Here is a 20,761-nt window from a genome sequence, read left to right as displayed (position 1 = left end):
TTCACTTCTGATGTAATTACACACCACTGGACTCTTCTCAAACTTAAGTACAGGTGATGGGTAGAAAGCATAGGCTGAATTAACTAAGTATTATATTAGCCTATATTAATCCAGTTTACAGAAAAAGAAGTAGAAGAACTAAATGGAATTGTTAGAAAGAAAACAAATAAACATAATGTAATGCCTCCAATAATACTGATGTGAACTTGGTCAATGGCCCCATATTTGCTTGCAGAGTAAACCAGGGGCATGTTACAACTTGGTGCAATATTTAAATACAATTTCGCAAAAGATATTATTTACACGCTTGGAATAAGTATTAGTGTAAATTTAAAACAGGTCTCATTGAAATAGAGTGTAGTGCCTCATAGATGCCACAAGATGAATGAAGCACAGACAGACCAAGGAAACAGAGGGCTTAAATTCCCTTAAATGACATTTATTTGTTTCTCTATCTTGTTTTTGCAGTAAACATGAGCAAAAATATACATACAATAAGAGCAAAAATAAAGGTTTGAGAATAGATTTACCATCCCACAATATTCCAACATGTACATCATGTAATCCCCATCCCAAACTATCTTCGCAGCACAGTCCTATAGGCCAGTACTAAGGTTAGAGGGAGAGACCAGGGTGTCATGAGGTTAATTGGACCTAATTACATGGCTTTGTTTAGCATTTGTGCGGGAGCTTGCTGTAGTATTCTGTATTTAGCCTGGCCATTTTGTCACTACTGCAAGTCCTGTTCACATGATTTCCAATCAGTGATAAATACATGTAGTTACATTGAGAAACATAGGACCCACACATAAATGCTGATAACCTTTGTAGTTGTTACATCCAAGATAATACATTCTCTCCTCTTTACAACAATATATCAATAAAAATATTCCTTTTAAACAAAACAATATCCTTCATATATTATTCCATCTTCGATAATAAAGCATGTTTTGGTGACAATTGCCATGATGTCTTTGCTCTTGATGATTCAGATGATAACAGCCATACAACAAATTAGATATTGCTTTTTGAGGACATCTCCAAATAATCTCACCATCTTAAAACATAAAAATTTATAAAATCAGAAATAAATGGAGATTTGGACATTCTGTGACACTGGAGAACAACGCTGTCTGTCCACCAAGAGGCACTGTTGCGTAGCAGTGAAATAATGTTCCTCTGTGTTGTGCGTATTATCGTTTATATAAGAGTAGATATTTGATACTTCATCCTTAGCTTTCCATCTTGTGTCTACAGCTTCTCTGCATAACATTTATAGCTGTGATCTTTGGTTGAGGATGTCTGGTTGATTCATGTTATATAATGTAAAGATCAATGAAGCAATGCCCAATTAAATTTAAGTGTTATGGAAAATCATGATCACAAATTAAATTGGTAAAAGGTGCCCGATTGAGGACTAAGTTAGAAAATGACAGTGAGGCAAGAAGGAAAAGGAGCAACAAAGTAGGGTAAAGAAGTTCAGCATGCCTGCTCTGGATTAGCCAACCAGATTAAGAGATTACAGTGAAATTAAGTAAGCATTACTGGAATGCTAGGAAAAAATGCATGTGAAATTGTCAGTGGGCTGCCACAAAAAGAACAGGATCATAAAGGACATAGATATAATATTTATATTCATAATTTTGTTTAATTAGTTGTCTTGCTGTCTAATTCCATTCATCCATCCACATTTACTTTTGTAAAAAGAATGGCCATGTTCAAAAAGCTTTTCAGGCAAAGAGTTAAGTAATTGTATCAGGTCTTAGCAGATGTTTGTTCTATGTTGTATACATCTACTAATCAGCACCACTTTCAGATAATTCAAGCTCGTATTTAAACTGTGTTGATGTGGATACAAGAAGTCTAAGTAATTTTACATGCACCTACAACTTTGCTATACTTAAATCTAGATTTTAAAAAGAATTGGGTGATTTTCAGGGAATGACCAGGACGGAGTGAATGAGTCGATATAAAGGGAACACAAACATCTAAGCCCTCTCCACCCAAAACATTATGTACATTATTCATTTCACTTCACAAAGAAAAAAACACACACTTCAAGTGCAAATAAATAAAAATATGACACCGGCATCTATTTCAGATACATAAGAAATAGATGCAATACAATAAAAACACTTGAAACGCAGCAATGGATAAAGTTAAGGAAATGTTTGATATGAGCATGAAAGTATTGTAAGTATGTAAAGCTATACAATTCCCTCCAGGTTAAAATAACTAATGAACAATAAGTCCTCTTGTGAAGAATGGGATCAAGCATTCATAATGTATGCCATTTAATGAATATTGCACAGTGCATGCAACTTCCCGACCTACAATATGAGATGTCATTGAAACACACACACTGCTTCCACACACACACGCACACACTTCTTTTAAAGGTTTTGCAGATTTAGATCAGATTCGTCTCAAAGTACTCTCCCTGGTGGTCAGTGGTGGTCAACATAACCTTAACATTTAATTGAGCAAAGAGGCGGGACACATGGACCTCCTGCCTTATCGCACACTAAAGACAAAACACACATGCAAAAATGGCTTTGTCTCAGCATCATTCACACAGGGAAAGATATGTCATCCAGTTGTTATTGTGTTATTGTTCTTTCACAAAACAAACATACTGATATAAGGTTATGATACCGGTATATACTGTTGATACACACATTTTTGTATTGTAATTGATGTCTAATATAGAGGGATACATCATAGGGAGGCAGCTGAAGTGGTGACGCTTGCTGATCCTTGCAAAGAGTTTCACTTTCTTTTCATGTATATCCCTAAGTTTGTCATGCACTATAAATAGACGTTAACTAATTTACAGAAAAGTGAATGTGTCCCAAAGCTCACAAACAGAAATAATGACAGAATAACCACCCGTTTTATGTTTTTGACTTGTTTGGTCTCACAGTTAAGTGAGGGCTGTAAACAGATTCTATAAAAGGGTGTGCATGCTGCCATTTGTTTCTGTAAATGTGCAATGTTGCTGAAAATGAAGAAGGAGGGAGGAGTTTGGTGTGGTGGGTGATGTAGTTAAACCTAGTTCTTCGTGTTGATCCTTAGTTTGAAAGACACACGTCCAGCAAACTTGTCCCTTTCGCTCCCAATGGGAATGTTGTCAGCGTTAATCTTGCACTCAATGTTGACATCTTGGTTATGGGTGACGTTAAGGAACTTGATGGCGACCAAAGGCTGAGAGTAGTTCACCTAAAGAGAAAGGATATGTCAAATGTGTACAAGTGGGAACATACTAAATACATTTTTCTAATTCTGTTATTTCAGAATCAATTTCGCTCTATTGACAGGTGAAGTAAATTTTTGTAACTAAGAAGTAATACTTGTACTGCCCTATTTATTTCCATGCAGTAAAATGCTTTGCAAGGTTATATAGTATGCTGTTGCTCTCATTTTAATAAATTGGTATGGCAAATAGGCTAACTTTAAAAAGCATTAAAAATATTAATAGATACTGCATTATTATTGTGCTGTCTCTAAGGATTAAACAACAAGAGTGCCTTACAATGTGCTGTCCCTTTCTAATGCACTTAATAAGGGGCTAAATACAACTCATAATTAACATCACACATGGTATATTTTCCTTACATAGCATTTAGATGTCTTACCTGAGCTTTCTTTCCATAGTAAGGGTAGTACATAAGATTAAAAGTGCCATTAGGAGGGAAATACATCAACTCTCCGATCTTGTCAGTGTCTTCCCTCTACAAAAGAGACACACTGTTAGTCTTGTGCATACATAGACATTTAATGAGCACATAGGTATTTTAACATGAGTTTTTCTAGTTCCACTAATACTACCGTGTCAAAGCACTATCTTGTACAATCCTAAAAAAAAAACTACTAGCACACCAAACTAAATTATAGAGTAGTGCTAGCAATTAAATCTAGACTCACTCTACACACTAAGGTCCTGTCCTCTTACCCATTCATCCTTGCCCACTTTATATCTCTGACACGGGATATATCATGTTGCACAACAGTGAAAGGAGAGAGTGACACACACAGATGGAAATATGAGACATGAGTGGAAACACAAACATGCAGTTACATAAAAAAAAGAGTTGATGGCATATTCCTGATAAAACAGTTACACCTGGGCTGAGATCCAAAAGATTACATCAACACTTCAGTGTGAGAGACAAAGGGCTGTACCTTAGCTCCACAGGTGACATACGGAGCGTTCCCATTCTTTCCTGGCAGCATTCCAATCACCTGTAACAAAACACTTTCACTCTTCACCGGTGACACCTTTTCATAAAACTGGCACAATGCCTAAGCATTGGTTTCAGATTCTTGTTATGTGCAACATTTTGAAGATTTTTCCCGATTCAATATATACAAATTTAAATATCCTAATCTTCATTCACTTCAATCATTGTGAAACCACTTGAATATTTAGGGCTTGATTATGGCAAAAATAATGATCACAGTTATTTGTCTCATAATTGCCCTAATATATTTTATTTGTAACTATTTTTTGTGACTTTTGCATTCATAGCCACCTACCCATAACTTAAGCTTTGCAGGGCATGAGGACACATATCATCCTGAATGGAAGTTAATTCACTGTAATTTCGCTTACCACATATTTGTAATTGAATAGAGCAGCAATTGAAATCATTAAATAAATGTAATTAATGTGCAGTCCTATAACCAAGCTACATAACTGCAATTTTCTTTTAGCCCTATTGCTCTATCCATTTGTAAAAAATTGTCACAGTATTTTCTGGCAGCTCAATCAGCTCAAATCAATACAATAATATTATTTTACAGTAAAGTATATTGTAGAGTTATACAGCTTAATATGAATACATTAATAATAGTATTATTTATTTGATCTTATTGACAAAAACTATGTATGCCTTTTTCAGTTGGGGCTTTTATTGTTTTAATTGGTAACCATATCATCAAAGCTAAATTAAATGTTAGAAAATCAAGAAATAATCATGTAAGCACTACACCATTTGCCCTGGTTTTCTTGTAACCATAATGCCATGTTTTGATGCTTACACACGGCAAAATGTGACATCAATAAGATCATTTGAATTAAATTGTGTAGCGTTAGTGTAATCTATGTCTGTTCATTCTCGTACAAATGGGAGTGGTCTATAATCATGTGTGTAAAATAGTGCTATATCCTTCACCTACAGTACCAGTCTTTCCTCTTTGATTAGAAACAGCCACTCTCTGTATCCTAGCAACACCATCCTGGCTCTCCTCCCCCTTTTTCTTCCTCGTTCGATGGTTTCATACCCTGTTCAGTTTGATGATGATGCACGGCTTGCCCTCCTGGTATCCATAGTGTTGGTCGTAGATGCCGGAGCACTCTTCCAGCATGGTGCGGTTGAATTGACAGGAGCGTTTTGGGTTGTTCTTCACCTCTCCACTGTCCTCCTGCTTATAGTACTGGTCCGGGACACACTCATCATTTTTCTGGACTTGAATTGAATTGTTGTAGGCTGTAGGGTGAAAAGAATGAGTTACTACAATGTAAAGTGATGTATTATAGGGCTGGGAAATTATATATTGTTATATTTATTGATGTGATTGCCAGCTCTGTGCTTACACTCATTCTTCCTTGTCTCCATCATGCTCTGGGTGAGTGACAGGTGAAGTATGAACTCTCAGAAGCAGCAAATAGCTTTACTTACCACTTAATGACATTTATAAAGTAAATAACTGCATGATTAATGATAAAACTGAAACCGTGATCTAGGTTTATGGATTTCTTTGGCACATGACCCATCCTAATGTATGAAATGTTATCAAAGGTACAATCAATATTTTCTTAAAGCCATATTTATTATGCATGTTCTGGCAGACTTACGTGCAAGGAATTTGTCCAAGGCCTGGGCATACAAGTCCCAAGTCTCTGTCTTCTGGATGTCATAGACGATCTCAAAGGTTTCGTCTGCTTTAGGTCTGATCACCATACCTAGAGGGGAGAGGCAAACGGCACAACTATAACACAGACTGATCACATGTTTGGAGTTTGGAGAAGAGGTGAACCTGGTGTGGAGAGGCGGTCCTGCCAGGTGGGCTTGTGGTCATCCAGAGTCTGCAGCATGACATACATGGTAAGTGCAAACAGTCCCGCCAGGAAGATGTAGAAAATTAGATAGAAGAGAAGAATAAGACCTGAGGACAGAGGGGAACAGGGGCTGTATTAATAATCAGCTATCACAGTGAAGCACAGTGCAAATACATGAAATACATATCATTCACAATTTAGATTTGGTTTTAAGTAGATTCCCCACTTTGATTAGCAAGAGCTTTGTATTTCTTGAAGCAGCAGTGGCTCTATTGGATACAGTTGTTGTTTCCCTAGGCAAGAAACATCATGGACCTTGTCTAGTATTAATGTGGAATGTGACTGATTGATTGGTGGTGGTCAAAGTGGCTGATGGCACAGATTGGCAGCCTCACTGCTCTCAGTCTACCCCAGGACAGCTGTGGCTACAGTAGTAGCTTACCACCACAGAGTATATGGAATGAATGAATAATGCAACATAAAGCGCAAAGAGTATCTGGAAAGGCACAATATAAATCAGGCTGTCCACCAGCAATGTTTCATGGTGTATCTTTATTACTGCTTTGATATGTTAGTTGTGTGTGCAGGGAAGTAGTGAGCCTGCCTAGTGACAGCTCACATGTTCACACAGTCAAAAGGTGTTAAATAAGGCAACTGTCAAACCAGAGTCACACTTCAATCCTCCGTTTGACAATATACATAAATTTAATCTATCCATTTATCTATCTGTTCTCCTTCATCATCCATGGGAGTTATCCAAATATAGAATATAGAATGCATTTACAGCATTCAATTATGTTTTTAATTCACTGTAGTCTATTTGTACTTTGATAAACATTTTTCAGTAAGATTATGAGACAACCTTTCTGAAATAGAAATAGCTCTTTGTAATGAGATACACGTCTTACAGAGTATAACATACATTGAAAATTGAAAGTGTCATTGTTTCATTATAAATAACTGAGTATGAGTAACTCATAGCTGGAGAGAATCAAAATGCTTTGGCAATGTCAAAATAAAAAGATCATAGAGCTTCTCTCACATTTGTGATGATGTCTGCTTTGTAACTCGCTTTCACACAATGCAGATTGACTGAAGCACTCTCTTCCATACTGCTCAGCTTGAAACAGATACTCTAAAAAATGTACTCTGAAGGCAACAGTTATGTAATCAAAATGTAATCAGATTTTTAGATCAATTTATTTTATTTAAAGCCACATTTCATTAATCGCAATGGTAATTAATAGATAATTAAATGAAACAAATAATTTACAATGTGCTCAGATCATGGAAATGCAACTACTACCAAATCATTTATCCAAAGAATCAATATTTGAGTTCATATTACGATTGATTGTGGTTCATGCCTCAATACTGGCATTTCTCATCTTCACACAAACACACTTGTGTTCATTAATAATGCAGAGGACACACATCTGTATAAATAATGACATCTGCAGAAACAAGTGCAGTGTGTGTGTGGTCACACTGTCGCTCCCAACACACATGTGGCCCAGCTAATCCTCTGGAAACTGCAACCCAACATCTGTCTCTCTCTTTCTTTCTCTCTAAAACCCCAAAACACCTATTACATAACAGAATTTTCATTTCCTCAAACTGATATTGAAACTAATAGTGCCATTGTCTGTCATGTGCTACAAACATTATTAATCAAATGTGACTTAAATAGCTGCTCTCTGACCCATTTCATTACAAAGCTGCAGTGTCTCGAGAGGGGGGTGTTCGAGATGACAGAAACTGGAGGAGGAGAGCGAGGACCCCCTGGAGATCAGGTCAGAGACTGGGTCAGGACATTACAACCCTGGTTTGTGTTAGCGGACCACACAGATAAGGTGACACTATAATTACAGCCTGCCAAACTATATCAGTCAATGTGTTTTACTCAGTGAGCATCCAGTATTTGTGATGTGACTTTATTGCCTCTAAAAATTGTAATGTAGTCTTCTTAGTAGCCCAAAATACAGGCAAAAATTTCTATAGAGAGCCAAAACCTTAAAAGTGGTATATAATAGTTTTGACATATGTACACAGAAAAATATATGCGGAAATATGGGAACCTAAAATGAGCAGTAATATCATTGACTCTTCCTGACAATGGTAGTAAAATGATTTGAAATTTTAGTTTACCAAAATGTCATACTCTTGAATGCAATATGTTTCAATCTGTGTTTGAATTTGTGCATATGTCTGTTCATTCACAAATCAATTCACAGTGCTAAGCCAGAATTCATGGCGGAAAAGATCTGGGCCAGAATTTGACCTTTTCTGAATAGTTTTAAATGTATCTATATCCAGTAGAACTACTTTATATTTTTTAAAAGTATTATTTTGAGTTGGAAAAAAATATATGTTGGGTGTTTTTATTGTCATTGTGATCAATATTGTTATTGAGTATGAAGCCTTTTCCTTTTTCAAATTTTTAGAATCATAACCACTATTGCATTTAATTTATTCCATTGTAAGAGACAGAAGGCAAAGGGTCCCAAATTCTTTCACTGTTTCAAATAACTTAACTCTCCTCTGATACAGATGTTGGTCCCATAACATTTCATTGCACAGAGGGTCATTAAGTATAAAAAGTAAATTGCCTGTTACATGGCACATTGTTGTCTTGCACACCTGAGGCCTGGTCAGGCTTCAGCTGAGAGGCCTCACCCTCCACCCTGTCTCCACACAGCAAGGAGCACTATTAGCAAGCTCAGCGCTACATCTGCTCCTCTCACACACTCAGAGCAATCCATAACAAAAATGTCAGGGGGACCAATCTCCACAGGGAGCAATTACACTGGGTACTGCAGTCATACAGAGCCAGTGCACATATTTGGATTGTTTGAGTGTCTTTTGTAATGTTTGTACTGATTTTTTACAGAGGACAAGTGGAAGTAAGCATTGTGTGTGAAAAATCTGTTACATTTGATGTTGCATTGCAGTAGAAACTTTTTTTCAAATTTTGAAACTGATTTTAAATTGTCATAGTGCCTTTCAACACAGTCAAAGCACTTTCTGTATTATTCATTCTCTCCACACTCCACAGCTGCCCTGGGGTAGACTGAATCCTAAGTATTGAAATCAAGTTTCTTTATTTGTATAGTTACCAAGCTTCTGTAGAGTTACCAAACAACCAAGAAATAAAAAAAACAATTGGACACCCATCACGTTTAAGGTGTGTGACTGGGTTAAATTTTTTTTTTTTGTAAAAATGTAACTAGATACACTAGAATGTGAAAGCCTCCCTTGTCACAAGGAGAGGATGTGCTATCCACAAACATGAGCCCATGCGGGGGCCAGTGGCTGAGCACATGGATCGAGGTCAGGCACACTGGCAGCTGGATGTCCCCTGGTATGGAGGGTGTAGGGTTAACTGTCTGATGGACAGGGCACTGGCTCTCTTTCACTCCAGGTAAGGGTCACAGATGGCCGTTGAAAGCAAAAGACAAAAGCACTGGTTCAGTATCCTACTAGTTCTTAGCTCATAATGGCTGGAGGTGTCCCTTTGCTTTCACTGTTAATTAGCAGGGCTTGTTATGCACTGACGCTGCAACCATCAAACGCAATGCTAGGATAAATAAAGCTAGCCTTGATGTAAACTCCCCACACTAAGTAACGTTCTTTCATGTTTACAAGGTCTTTTGTTGTTTTTAGAGGGGACAACATCCTCATTTCAATAGAAGTAATTGTTCATCCCTATTTGCTTTGAGCATTACCATCAGAACTGCAGAAGTGGTCTACTTACAGGGTTATTTTCATATCATTAAAGCACTTAAAACAAAACAGAAGACACAAGAGATCTGGGTTTCATTCCTCTTTGATCTGCCTCTCCTGACATAAATTAGATCCTGTCATTACCAACAGAAACAGCATTTGCCCTGGCCAGACCTGTGCTTTGCTCTTTGCTCTGTCATGGCTATAACAAGAGATAATTTCAGTGCCGTCTATGTCACATCCTGGAGTGAGTGAGGAAGTGCAGAAGGGGAAAGGACAAGTTTAGCTGTCGACCAATATATAGTGAGCAGCAGCTACATAAATAGCCTAATTAACCAGCCTTAGAGCGCAGCTTAAAAAGGCCAGCAGACCTTCAAGCACCTGGGACACACTGAGCTGGATTAAGGCATACCGTGTAAGAGGGCAGCAGTAAAGGAAGCTACAATCAATGAGAAGCCATAGTATATGACAGATTGTTCATTCATCAACCACAGTTACCAAGACAGCACTGGAACTGATTAATTATAGCAATCATCGCTCAGTAAGCGCTGTCATTGTGAAGATTAGAAAGACTTAAAATAACCCAAAGTTCCTGAAAGTAGGTGACTTAGCTCAAAGTAAGGTTCCACAATGATACCTCCCCAACAGCCAATGAAGTCATTAGATTAGGATTAAGTTGCTCACTGATTTACACACATTGGGAGGGGCCGGGCAGGGGGTGATACAAATAGCATTTGTCCCTCGGCTTTACCCAGATTAAAACGCGCCAATGTCATTAGAACAGAGCCATATGTGCCTATCATGTCATGAATCTTTCAAATAGTTCCTGGCAGCATGATGAACAGAAAGTGAAAGAAGCTTCAGTAGGCAGACTTGTATTTGCCCATCCGAGGGAAATAATATACCAATGTAATAGCATTTACCCCTAGCGCAGCTCTAAGGTCCTAATGTGCAATACCTGCCCTGACTGCGGCTGAATAAACTGTTCCTCTGAGATGTGATGATGTGCACTTTGCAACAGACTGAGACCTGTTCAGCAGCAACACTGCAGCAGCGTGCCCCGGTCCAACTAAAGCCAACCCATATGCCTACACCCTTCTGCTGAGAGCACTGCGGGGAGAGCAGCCGCGAAAATTAATAAATAAATGAAGCAATTCAATCAGAAAGAGCGTTGACTGCCGGCGTTTCCCAGTGTGCGCGCTGCCGCATCAGAATCAGCACCAGACCGGAGTGGACAGCGACAGCCACATTTAAAGTTTGCACATGTTTCTATGAGGCAGGAAAGTCCAGGCATTACACGACATTACATTACACCAGGAGCGACCTGTTACGGTGGGGTTGCGGCAGTGATATACAGAGCTATGTTTGACAGTACTCACCCCAGCTGCTCGCCGTCCTGCCCAGAAACTCCCTCGTTCGTGGGTTCCATATAAACTCCTTCCACTCTCCCTTTTCTCCTTCTTTTGCCATTTTATCATACAACTACACACTTCAAAAGCTCTAAAGAGGCGCCCTACGGAGCGAGTCAACCTGTCCGAGAGCTACAGGGACTGGTGCAAAGAGGTCTGCTGTACCGCGCCAAGACAAGAAACAAGCTCGCAAATAAAAGAGATTAAAGCACACGGAAACCAAATCAAAACCTGGGAACTAAAAATGGATGCGGAAGAGGACCGTTAACAGAGGGCTAGAGTGCGCGGATCTAGTGAGTGCCCTCCCCCCCAGCTCCTGTCTGCATGCCGCAGAGTTTTGATGAGTGGTGCAGAAATCTAGTGATACTGCGGTAAAGCCAGTACCCCCGCCCGCCTCTCTCACTCACACCTCCCCCTCCATCATCCATCCTCCATCCCAGCAGAGACACAAGTCCCGCCCCTTCACCCACACGGTGACCAATCAGATGTGCAGCATCCTCCTCTCACGCCAACCTAACGACGGAGCACGTGGCAATGAAATGAGCGTTTCTATTGGCTACTGGTCCAAAGACGTCACGTCCCCAAAGAGAAATCAACATCATCCATGTGATATTCATAAAGGATTAAAAGTGTCCCTGTTACTCAATAGAAGGACGTGTTTAATAATTCACCTTTCATCTCTCGTCACACACTGGACATTTACTCCTGGTTTCCTCGAGAGCGTGTGGTCACATGATCCGATTGTAGGTTCTCAACTTGGGAAAAATCTAGGCTCAATTTTTTAACTGTAACTTGTAACTTTTTCGATTTAGACCTGCATCCTTTTGAATTAATAATGACATGGGATCGAAGATTGAATACAAATTTAAAAAAAAATCTGTACTGAAGTGCATGGATGCCTTTGGTCATATGAGCTCATTATTTTATGAGATTGCAATTAAAAGCTTCATCTGAACTTGTGGAAACCTCCAACTGCTGCATTGGTGTGGCTAGCTCCCTCAGTGGGACAGAGATGGATCTGCAAGAACATAATGTCCACTCCTGCAACATCTCTGCTGTGATGCAGTAGACCGGTGTTTCTCAAACTGTGGTGCATGTCCCTCTGGTGGTACGTGGGGCCCTCTGCAGTTTCAGTATTTGTTTTACACAAAACTATTCATCCTCCTTTGGGCTGATCATTATTTAGAACTGCCTTAACTTGATTTAGTCTCATTTTAGGACCTGATTTCGTTCATCATCTGGTGGTACTGAAAAAACAAATATTATCTTAGATGATACTTGGTGTGAGATGTTTGAGAACTACAGCAATAGACAATATATAAAACATGTAGACAGTCTGTTTGTTATGTAAAGTTCATTATATAAAATTTATTTGAATGACAATATCAATGCAAATATAGCACTACAGTGATTTCCAAGGTACACCGTATCTTACCATATCAATATAGTATGGCACTCATATAATGGCCAGTGTTTAGTAGACACATAAAACCAACAGCTTCAGTAAGCTATACTGCAAATGATACCCAGGGTTTGATATCAGTCGGTGGGAATAAATCATATTAAGATGATTACTCTGCATTTGGAATTACATTTGGGGCTATTTCATTGTAAGGAATCTCTGCATGCATTGCACTTGCCCATATCCCTCAACCTGACTTGTTTCAAATGGACTCATGAAGCTTGAAAAAAAACTTTTAACAGGAGCAGGTGGAATAAAAGATAACAAATATTTTTTTAAAAGGCCAAAGCAGTGACTTTCATTACATTTACATAGGTCTCCTTTTCACGTGGTGTAACTGTACAATTTGGTGCTAACTATATCAAAAACATCAACAACCAAAAGACATTCAAGTGCCTTAATATTATTACATCACTCTTCAATTTCACATGGCTCCTAAAATTAAAACAAATATGTAAGAATAATAATAAGCACTATATCCATATTAAAACAAAATGGTAAGCCTCTGTGTATCTGAACAAAACCAGTTCAAGGTATAGCAGCAAAGTATCCATAACGTTGACAGGACTAGTTGTTGAAATTTGTACATAAATAAAAAATCTGTACATAAAATCATAAAGGATAGAAATAGAAAAATGTGTAAATGAAATGTTACCACAGCTTAAAGGGAGTTTTGCATAAATTCAACTGATCAGCTGTTGGAGTGAAGTTTTGAAAGAGAGGACTTTTACTGCTCACTGATATGACTGGAAGAAATGGATGGTCTGGCTGCAGCGGATAAAATGTATCTAGAAAATAAAAAAAATGTTTGTACAGTATATGCTACATAATATGTATTGACTAAGTATGAAAATGGAAAGAATTGCTACATTTTCAATACAGTTGTACATTATCTATTTACAGCAGGGTTGATATTCTCCAATACCATGATTTGTGCAGATTGTTCCAGCATTGAATCGAGGTGATCAATATTCTCACAGTCTTCTCAGTTGCACCAGTCAAAGTTATGGATGTCTCTGTGTTTTTCAGCATATGGAACAATCACTTATGTGCAACTGTGATGGAGTATTTGTATTGATGATTTTGACTGGACTGCACCACTTAAGCCCTCTATCACATTACCCTTGTTTTATACAACCATGTGACATTGTTATAGTGAGTATTTGTAGAATGTATATGTCTGACATGATCATCTCTACACACAATTTTACAATACTGTATGTCTATTGTTGACATGCAGAAATGACACAAAATATGACTCATTCAAGTCTTAGATATGTATGTTAGGCTAGTTGACACATTGATATTGCTCCAGCACTGGGAGCATATTGCTATAAAATTGCAGGAAATGTAGAGTAAATTAAATAGAATTTTAGATTACAGATATGCAAACAGATACAGTTAGGTAGCTTTTACTCTCCAGTGATGATTATTTGCATCCACAATGACAATTTATTGATACCAAGACATCTCATATGCATTCACAGGAAACACTTCAGGAACTGTCTCACTCAAGAGAGGTTTCTACACAACAATAGTTCAATCTTTATTGGCAGTTGCCTTTTTTACTTTATCTAAATGCTGGGAAAAATTAAAATGTATTTTTTGTCTTAAGGAGACAGGAAAAGATTTGGCAACAACAATCTAAAAACACCCCTTACTGGTAGGTCATGTATTTGAAGCAGTAATAGTGGTGCTTTGTGGCAAAAAATCATTGGCAATTAGAACACATTAAGAATAACAAGATATAGCAATTACAAATCATTCATTCAGGTAAGAAATTACTTTAGTCTGATTGTGACTCTTTACAACGCATTTACCAGTTTTCCCTAATCAAAGTATCAAATACCCTAACTGTCCTTAAGTCATCCTTAAGAGCAGTTCAAAACACAAGTATAGGCAAACTTTTGTAATGAATATCACCACAACCATTTAAATACATTTCCATTATAGAGCCACAGTACACTCTTCCTGTTGCCTTGTTGGTCCTTCAGCACAGTCCTCTGTCCGCCCTCAGATGGCTGTGTCCCACACTACAGCCTGTGGCCGCTGGCAGGGCGGAGTGCCAGTCTTACGAGGTTCAGGTGTCCGCCTCCAACTCGGGAGGATGGGCATGCTGTCCTGCTTACACAGGCTCTTGTCAGGGCGTCTGTGGGCTTTAATCTCTTTGCACAGGCAGCGTTTGCGCTCGATCACCTCCAGCAGTTTGCCGTCTCTCTGGGTCTGAGCTGTAGAGGAGGCAGTCCCGCTGATGCTGGGCTGACCCTGGGCTAGCTGAGCCAGCTGCTGGAACTGCACCTGTAGGTGGTGCTGTTGCTGCAGCTGCTGCAGCTGCTGCTTTAACTGCTGCTGATGGAGCTGGAGCTGCTGCTGCTGCCGGGACACACTGGGGCTGTTACAGGAGGCTGAGGGCAGGGCCTGGGGCAACAGAGAGAGAATCTCAGATGCACTGTATCAGTGTAGGATTATTTGTATCATCCAAAAGTATTTCAAGGTCCATGCCAGAGCCATGCAAATTCAAAACAGACTATTTCTACAAGAGCAAAAAAATATTATGAATACAAGTTTATTATTCTAGATGTGGTGTTGAACTCTGTACTAGTTGATTGACTATGCAGTTGGTAGAGCCTTCCACCAGGAGGCAGTGCTGTTCTACTTTCAGCTGATTAAGGGAGGGTCCATGAGAGTACAGACAGACTCTGCAGCATGGTCAAACTGCGTCAGCATTTGCTATGCAGCCAGAATCTGGGCAAAATGTGCTGTAGAAGACTGCAGCTCATCACCTCAAACAGTCTACGTGAGGCCCTTTCTTGCCCGTGCACTGAGTACACATTAGCCTGCGTCATAAACCTTTACTACTCAGACTTTGGTGCCAGAACAGAGCTTTTCTGCTCACTGGGCATAGCTACTGCTATAAATAGACCTGTTCAAGCACTGTCTCTGGCAGGAAGAAGTAATAATGAGAACAATATTAATGATCACTCCCAAACGTAGCCTGTCTAAAGTGAATATGATCTGAAATGAGGGGTGGGTACTGAAGATTTACCGAATTGAGTGTGTCCCGTGTGGGCAGACTGCTCTGTCTCGGGACGTCTCCTCCCACCTGTCTGACTCCAGCAGCAGAGGAGGACCGGCCCAGCCGCCCCACTTCTGGAACAAACCAACAGCACATCAAAACGAGCACTTTGCAAATATTACACAGCTTTAGACTCATCTGTGCTTTGAATTAGCAAAATCAATAATTACATTATGATATTCTGGTATCTAGCTCTAGTATATTCCAGATTGTCAATTCAAGGTAAAAAAAAAAAGTACATTAAATAAAACTGTAATAACTGTAGTAACTGTCAATCAATGTTCTAACAACATAAGTATACACAGGATAAACATGCGTCAGCAGATTTTTGCTTACGTCATCTGTACTTTATCTCAATACATAACTTAAAGTATGTGATATGTGACTTTTAATTACTATCCTGGTTAGTCACAATTTAAAGTAACAAGCTTATTTATGAAGCTCCTCTTTCAATGACTGTTTATGGTTTAGCATCACTGAGGATCTGAGGCAAAGTGCTGTGTTTATTGGCAAAGAGAATCCTTGAGGTATCTTTCCTCTGAGTGACAAAGAGACACAGAGCTTCAAGGCTGGCTGCAGTAAAGGAGGAGGGTTTGTTAAGGCTGTGTCTAGTGGATAAACCATTTTGGTCTGAAGTGGACTGTGTATAGTGGCAATAATTTTGGATATTAACACTTAATTAGGTGCTCTTTTTGTTGGTCTAGAAGAAAATTAGAGAACTCATACCTCCATTGCGACAGGTAGGAAACGTCTGGCAGGGTAGAGGCAGGCCTGCTCTGGGCAGTGCTCTGAACCCTGAACTACTGTCCACACCAGCCAGAGACTCACTGTGGCCCAGAGCCCTGCCACTGGCGCCACTGAAATGAACTGGTATCCCCGAGTGCCCCCCTCTAGAACCAAACTCTTCTTTATCCATCCGCAACAAGGCATCAGCACTGCCATTCCAGGCACGACCCTCATCTTTAAAGACAGAAAGACAGGTACATTTTAAGTTAAGAACATTTCAGGCAACATGTCCATAATAACTGCACACGTGTCTAACTACACATCTTAATTAAATCTAACTCCACCTTGTAACACAATCTATCTCTACATAATCTTTTCAGGTGCAGTGAGACTTACTCTCTGTGTCTCTGCTCCCATGACTGAACGAAAGCTTCCTCTGCATGGGCCAGTAAGAGCCTTCATCTGCTCCTAAACTGGAGTGGCTGTCCCAGGGCAGGAAACCAGCTTTGGAGTGGAGTGACCCTGACCCTCCATTGCTTTTGGAGGGTCCATCAGCAAGCCCAGTCAGGCTGGAGGGCTGCTGCAGTGAGGGTGTCTGTGACCCGGCTCGGAGGCTCTCATAGGCTGGGGGCCTTCGAATTCCTCCAGAGGGGTATGTCCAGAGCAGGGGGCTGTCTGAGGAGGGGGGCTTGTAGGCAGGCAGGCCATGGGCGTGTGAGCGGAGGTGTGGGCGAGAGTGAGGCCGCTGCGATGAAGAGAGCGGTGTGGGAGTGGAGCTGGTGCTGCTCTGGGGGGTCTGGCTGGATGAAGAGGAGGTGTCTATGGGCAAAGAGTGTGGACCTCCATCTCGGTCTCTGTCTCGGTCTCGGTCTCGGTCTCGGTCTCGGTCTCGGTCTCTGTCTCTGTCTCTGTCTCTGTCTCTGTCTCGATCCTTGTCCCTCTCTCGCCCTTTGTCCCTTTCCCCTCGCTCCTTATCTTTATCTTTATCTCTGTCTTTATCTTTCTCACCTTTCTCCTTCAAGAGGAAGCTAACAGACTTGCTTTCTTTGCCCGTACCTGTGGTTTGAGTCTGCACTGTGGCTTGGCTTGTGGACTGCCCACTGCTGCTTTTGTTGGGGGCGGGCGAGTCACCTCTGTCAGGTTTGCGGTAGTGGTGATAGTGGGATGGCCGGTGGTGCGGGTGGTGGTGGTGATGAGAAAAGGGTGAGGTGGATTTGGAGGAGGGTGGTAGAGGTGTGGAGTGACTCCTCGCTCTCAGTCCAGGGGCAGGGCCAAGCTGCGAGTCCCGATTATGTTTGTCTGATGAACTGGATGACTCTTTGGAGCCAGAGAGGGACACGGGGACACTGGAGGTGGACGAGGAGGTGCTGGCTTGTGTGGTGGTGTTAGACGTTTGCGTTTTGGCAGAAGAAGATTTGCTCTGGACACCACTGGAGGCAGCAGCTGGTTGGGGGAAGGCCAGCAGTGGGGGGCGATGCTGGAGAAGATTTGGGAAAGGCGCAGGAATTTTTGTGCTGGATTCAGACTCAGATTTACTACCTGGAAGAAGGTAAGGTGTGGGAGCACGTGGGGTGTGTGGGCTAGCAGATAAAACCTGCGGCACTGGGGTGGAAGATGCGGATGAGGGCAGAGGTGAGGAGTGTGACATTGACACATTTGCTTTCGGTTTGGAGTACGATGGCGATGATGAAGAAGGCCGGGGCAGAGAGGAAGAACTGGAGGAGGAGGATGGTGTGGGATGGTAATGCTTGGAGGATTTGATTTTTTCATGTTTGGGAGGGGGTTGTCTGTGGCTGCCCCTATCTTCCTGTTGGGGGTACTTCATCTCTTCGTATATGGCCTCGCTCTGGTCGGAGTCAGAGTCTGGAGTGGTTGCCACAGGGGTGACCGGGTGGGGGGTGGCTGTCTGGCTCTCTCTACTGAAAACTTGTCCCACCATCTCTATGTAGACGGGCTCATCGTCACCGTCGACCTGGACCTGGGAGTCGGCCCCCTGGAAAGGCAGGGAGGCAGGCACACGCGGGGGCACGGCATCAAAGGTCAGCTGGGTGCTCGGGCTCCTCTTAGGCTTCAGTGGGGGGACCTTTTTGGAGCAAATCTCACCAGAGTCAGACTTCTTCATAGCTGCAATTAACAAAAGAACAACAAATGTCAAGCAACTTCAACTGACTGGGCAGTTTAGTTTTATTAGAATAGCTATTTGGGCTCTTAAAAGCACATTACATCTTTAAATGTGCACTATGGGTCTGCCATTATGGAGACATTTGAGACATTTTTTTGCCTGAAATGTGAGATTAAACATGTCTGTCTTCCATCTATCCATTATGGGTGTTTCTATGTCTTGATAAACATGCATTCTAACTATGATTGGGGTAACCTCTCCACAGAGCTGACCTGTAACCTGGCCTGGTGGTGCCAATGGCCGGTCTCCATGAAGATAAATTAGTTAAATCATATGATAGATGAGAGATGAGTCATATGATGGAACATTACAGACAAAGTAATAACATCTCATAGAAGCTCGTACACTAAATTACATTTTCAGTAAAATCTGTATTGTTACGTTATTTATTATGACTGGCAATAGATCATAAACTCATGATAATCGCCTTGAGTTGAGGGTGGAGGCTATGTTAAACTGAGCAATCTTTATGTGCACCTAATAAAAAGTTAAAGGCCAAGATATTAATAGCCTTTTCCAATAAAAATCTTTCAAGCCCCACAGGTAACTCTTTACCACACATATCCTTCTCACTACACAACCTCCTTTGGTCCGTACTCACAGTTCTTCCTTTCTGAGTGCTTGGACTGAGAGTGTGTGGGTGGAGGGGGCAGAGCAGCTTCGGGGGCTCCTCTGCCATCTCTGCTGTCGGTGGACGATGTGCTCAGGCGGGTGCTGGGGTGACGTTTGGGTTTTACTGGGGGGCAGCGGGCTCCGTGCTGGGACTGCGTGTCAGAGTAGTCCTCTTCGTTCTCCAGGCTGCTGTCGCTGGCCCCTACCGCATGGCACGACTGTGAACGGGGGGCCATGGCAGAGGCACACGAGTGAGGGGACAGGTCCTGGGAAGCCGGCATGGTCATGAAGCCCATCCGGAAGTGGCGGCGAAATGATGCCAGGTCTCGGACTTTGCCCACGGTAGCAGAGGGGTCATTCTGGGTAGAACTGTAAAAAATAAATAACAAAGTGCGAAGCGTAGAACTCAATAAGAAGGACTAGGAACAACAAAACATATGCCAATGTATAAAAACACAGTAAAGTTGTAGATAGTTCTAGATAGATATTTCTACTTTAAGGGTAAAAGCTTTTTTCCATTGACTTAATAAAGATGTACGTCTTCAAATAATGTATTATTTATTTTAGGAAGTACAATCACAACAGAACAGTGACAATAAAAATACACAAATGATTGATTTTGTCCTTGGGCAATTACTTAGTTGATGAAACAATCAAATACAGTTGGAGGGTTAATTTTGGGTAAATCTATATTTTTAGAATCATAAAAAGTTTTATTGATGTTGTCACTGAACAAACTTCACAAACTAGATATGTGATTCTGCAATATATAATATATAATGAAATATTTATTCAACTATAATAAAATAGAAGGCATGCATATAATGAGGTGTTAGAATAAAAATAGACTTTGACTAAATATAAATAGACTACAAAATGCTAAATATGCAGAATATACAGATAGAATAGCAGAATAGAAATACACAGGAGAAACAGTATAGAAAATGTAAAACAATGATACAGTGGCCTTTATAGTACGCTGACCACCCACCATCTTCGCTCTATCTTTAGTTTTTCTGCACAGCCTTCACAGATGCGTTTGCAGGCTCCCGCTGCCTGAGGAAGGCCCTGGAGGCTTCATCCTTTACATTCATATATCTCACATGACTCTTCCTCCACATCTGCTTCACCCTCAAACACTTTCAATTAGAAAATCAATTCCCCTGTCATAACAAAGTGCTTTTAGACGGTGCAGTGCGCTAGTCTTTCTTTTCTCTAACCCCTGCACACATCTGCAGTCGCCTTTTATATTGCCACTGGCACTGAATCTGTTACCATGGAAACAGTTATGATTTTCATGAATTTAATACCTTGTCTTGTGTTTTAAATCATTGATTTTTTTATGAATGCAACAATGATAGTTCAAACAGAAAAAAATAAACCTGGGTAAAAAAACAGGAATAAAAATGCATACATATATTTATATCGAGGGAGTCCTCGATATAAAAAGAGCAGTGCTGCCATAAATAGTCGTGGTAATTCTTCAGTTCTATAAAAGTCAGGATAGCCC

At 40.6% G+C, this 20,761-nt stretch overlaps 2 protein-coding genes across 4 annotated transcripts in view; both read right to left on the bottom strand.

Annotated features, from left to right (window-relative positions):
• Window positions 1–406: 406 nt before the first annotated feature.
• On the bottom strand, window positions 407–11,566 carry atp1b2b (ATPase Na+/K+ transporting subunit beta 2b). 2 transcript variants are annotated; one of them, XM_033978934.2, is made up of 8 exons: window positions 11,164–11,319; window positions 6,040–6,168; window positions 5,858–5,965; window positions 5,284–5,489; window positions 4,183–4,242; window positions 3,953–3,979; window positions 3,636–3,731; window positions 413–3,219 (listed from the first exon to the last, which is right to left on the bottom strand). In XM_033978934.2, exons 1-8 carry the CDS (start codon window positions 11,252–11,254, stop codon window positions 3,052–3,054), a joined length of 885 nt encoding a protein of 294 aa, XP_033834825.1. In that variant the 5' UTR covers window positions 11,255–11,319; the 3' UTR covers window positions 413–3,051. The 2 variants fall into 2 exon arrangements, with proteins under 2 accessions (XP_033834826.1, XP_033834825.1); XM_033978935.2 differs by lacking the exon at window positions 3,953–3,979 and having other exon boundaries at window positions 407–3,219; window positions 11,164–11,566.
• Window positions 11,567–12,613: 1,047 nt separating this feature from the next.
• Window positions 12,614–20,761, bottom strand: part of LOC117381849 (neuronal tyrosine-phosphorylated phosphoinositide-3-kinase adapter 1) — a 33,615-nt gene continuing 25,467 nt past the window's right edge. The window contains exons 3-7 of one of the 2 annotated variants that reach the window (XM_055226742.1): window positions 19,241–19,620; window positions 16,854–18,581; window positions 16,458–16,691; window positions 15,702–15,805; window positions 12,614–15,073 (exon numbers count right to left, since the gene is read on the bottom strand). In XM_055226742.1, the coding sequence (XP_055082717.1) occupies window positions 14,669–15,073; window positions 15,702–15,805; window positions 16,458–16,691; window positions 16,854–18,581; window positions 19,241–19,620 (2,851 nt within the window). In that variant the 3' untranslated portion in view covers window positions 12,614–14,668. The remainder of the gene's footprint in view (window positions 15,074–15,701; window positions 15,806–16,457; window positions 16,692–16,853; window positions 18,582–19,240; window positions 19,621–20,761) is intronic. The other variant, XM_055226743.1, reaches the window with a different exon arrangement.

The sequence above is a fragment of the Periophthalmus magnuspinnatus genome, chromosome 14 (assembly GCF_009829125.3).
Source record: "Periophthalmus magnuspinnatus isolate fPerMag1 chromosome 14, fPerMag1.2.pri, whole genome shotgun sequence".
In the NCBI taxonomy this organism is placed as follows: domain Eukaryota; kingdom Metazoa; phylum Chordata; class Actinopteri; order Gobiiformes; family Gobiidae; genus Periophthalmus; species Periophthalmus magnuspinnatus.
Note: the sequence above shows the minus strand (reverse complement) of the source record. Positions and strands in the feature narration are given on the sequence as shown.

Excerpts from the sequence above, each read along its gene's own strand:
- atp1b2b (XM_033978934.2), bottom strand. The coding sequence starts at position 11,254 with ATGGCAAAAGAAGGAGAAAAGGGAGAGTGGAAGGAGTTTATATGGAAC. Across the intron at positions 4,243-5,283 it reads TCATCATCAAACTGAACAGG|GTGATTGGAATGCTGCCAGG; the intron begins GTATGAAACCAT and ends GTTTTGTTACAG. Across the intron at positions 3,980-4,182 it reads ATGTCACCTGTGGAGCTAAG|AGATATAAAGTGGGCAAGGA; the intron begins GTACAGCCCTTT and ends ATCCCGTGTCAG.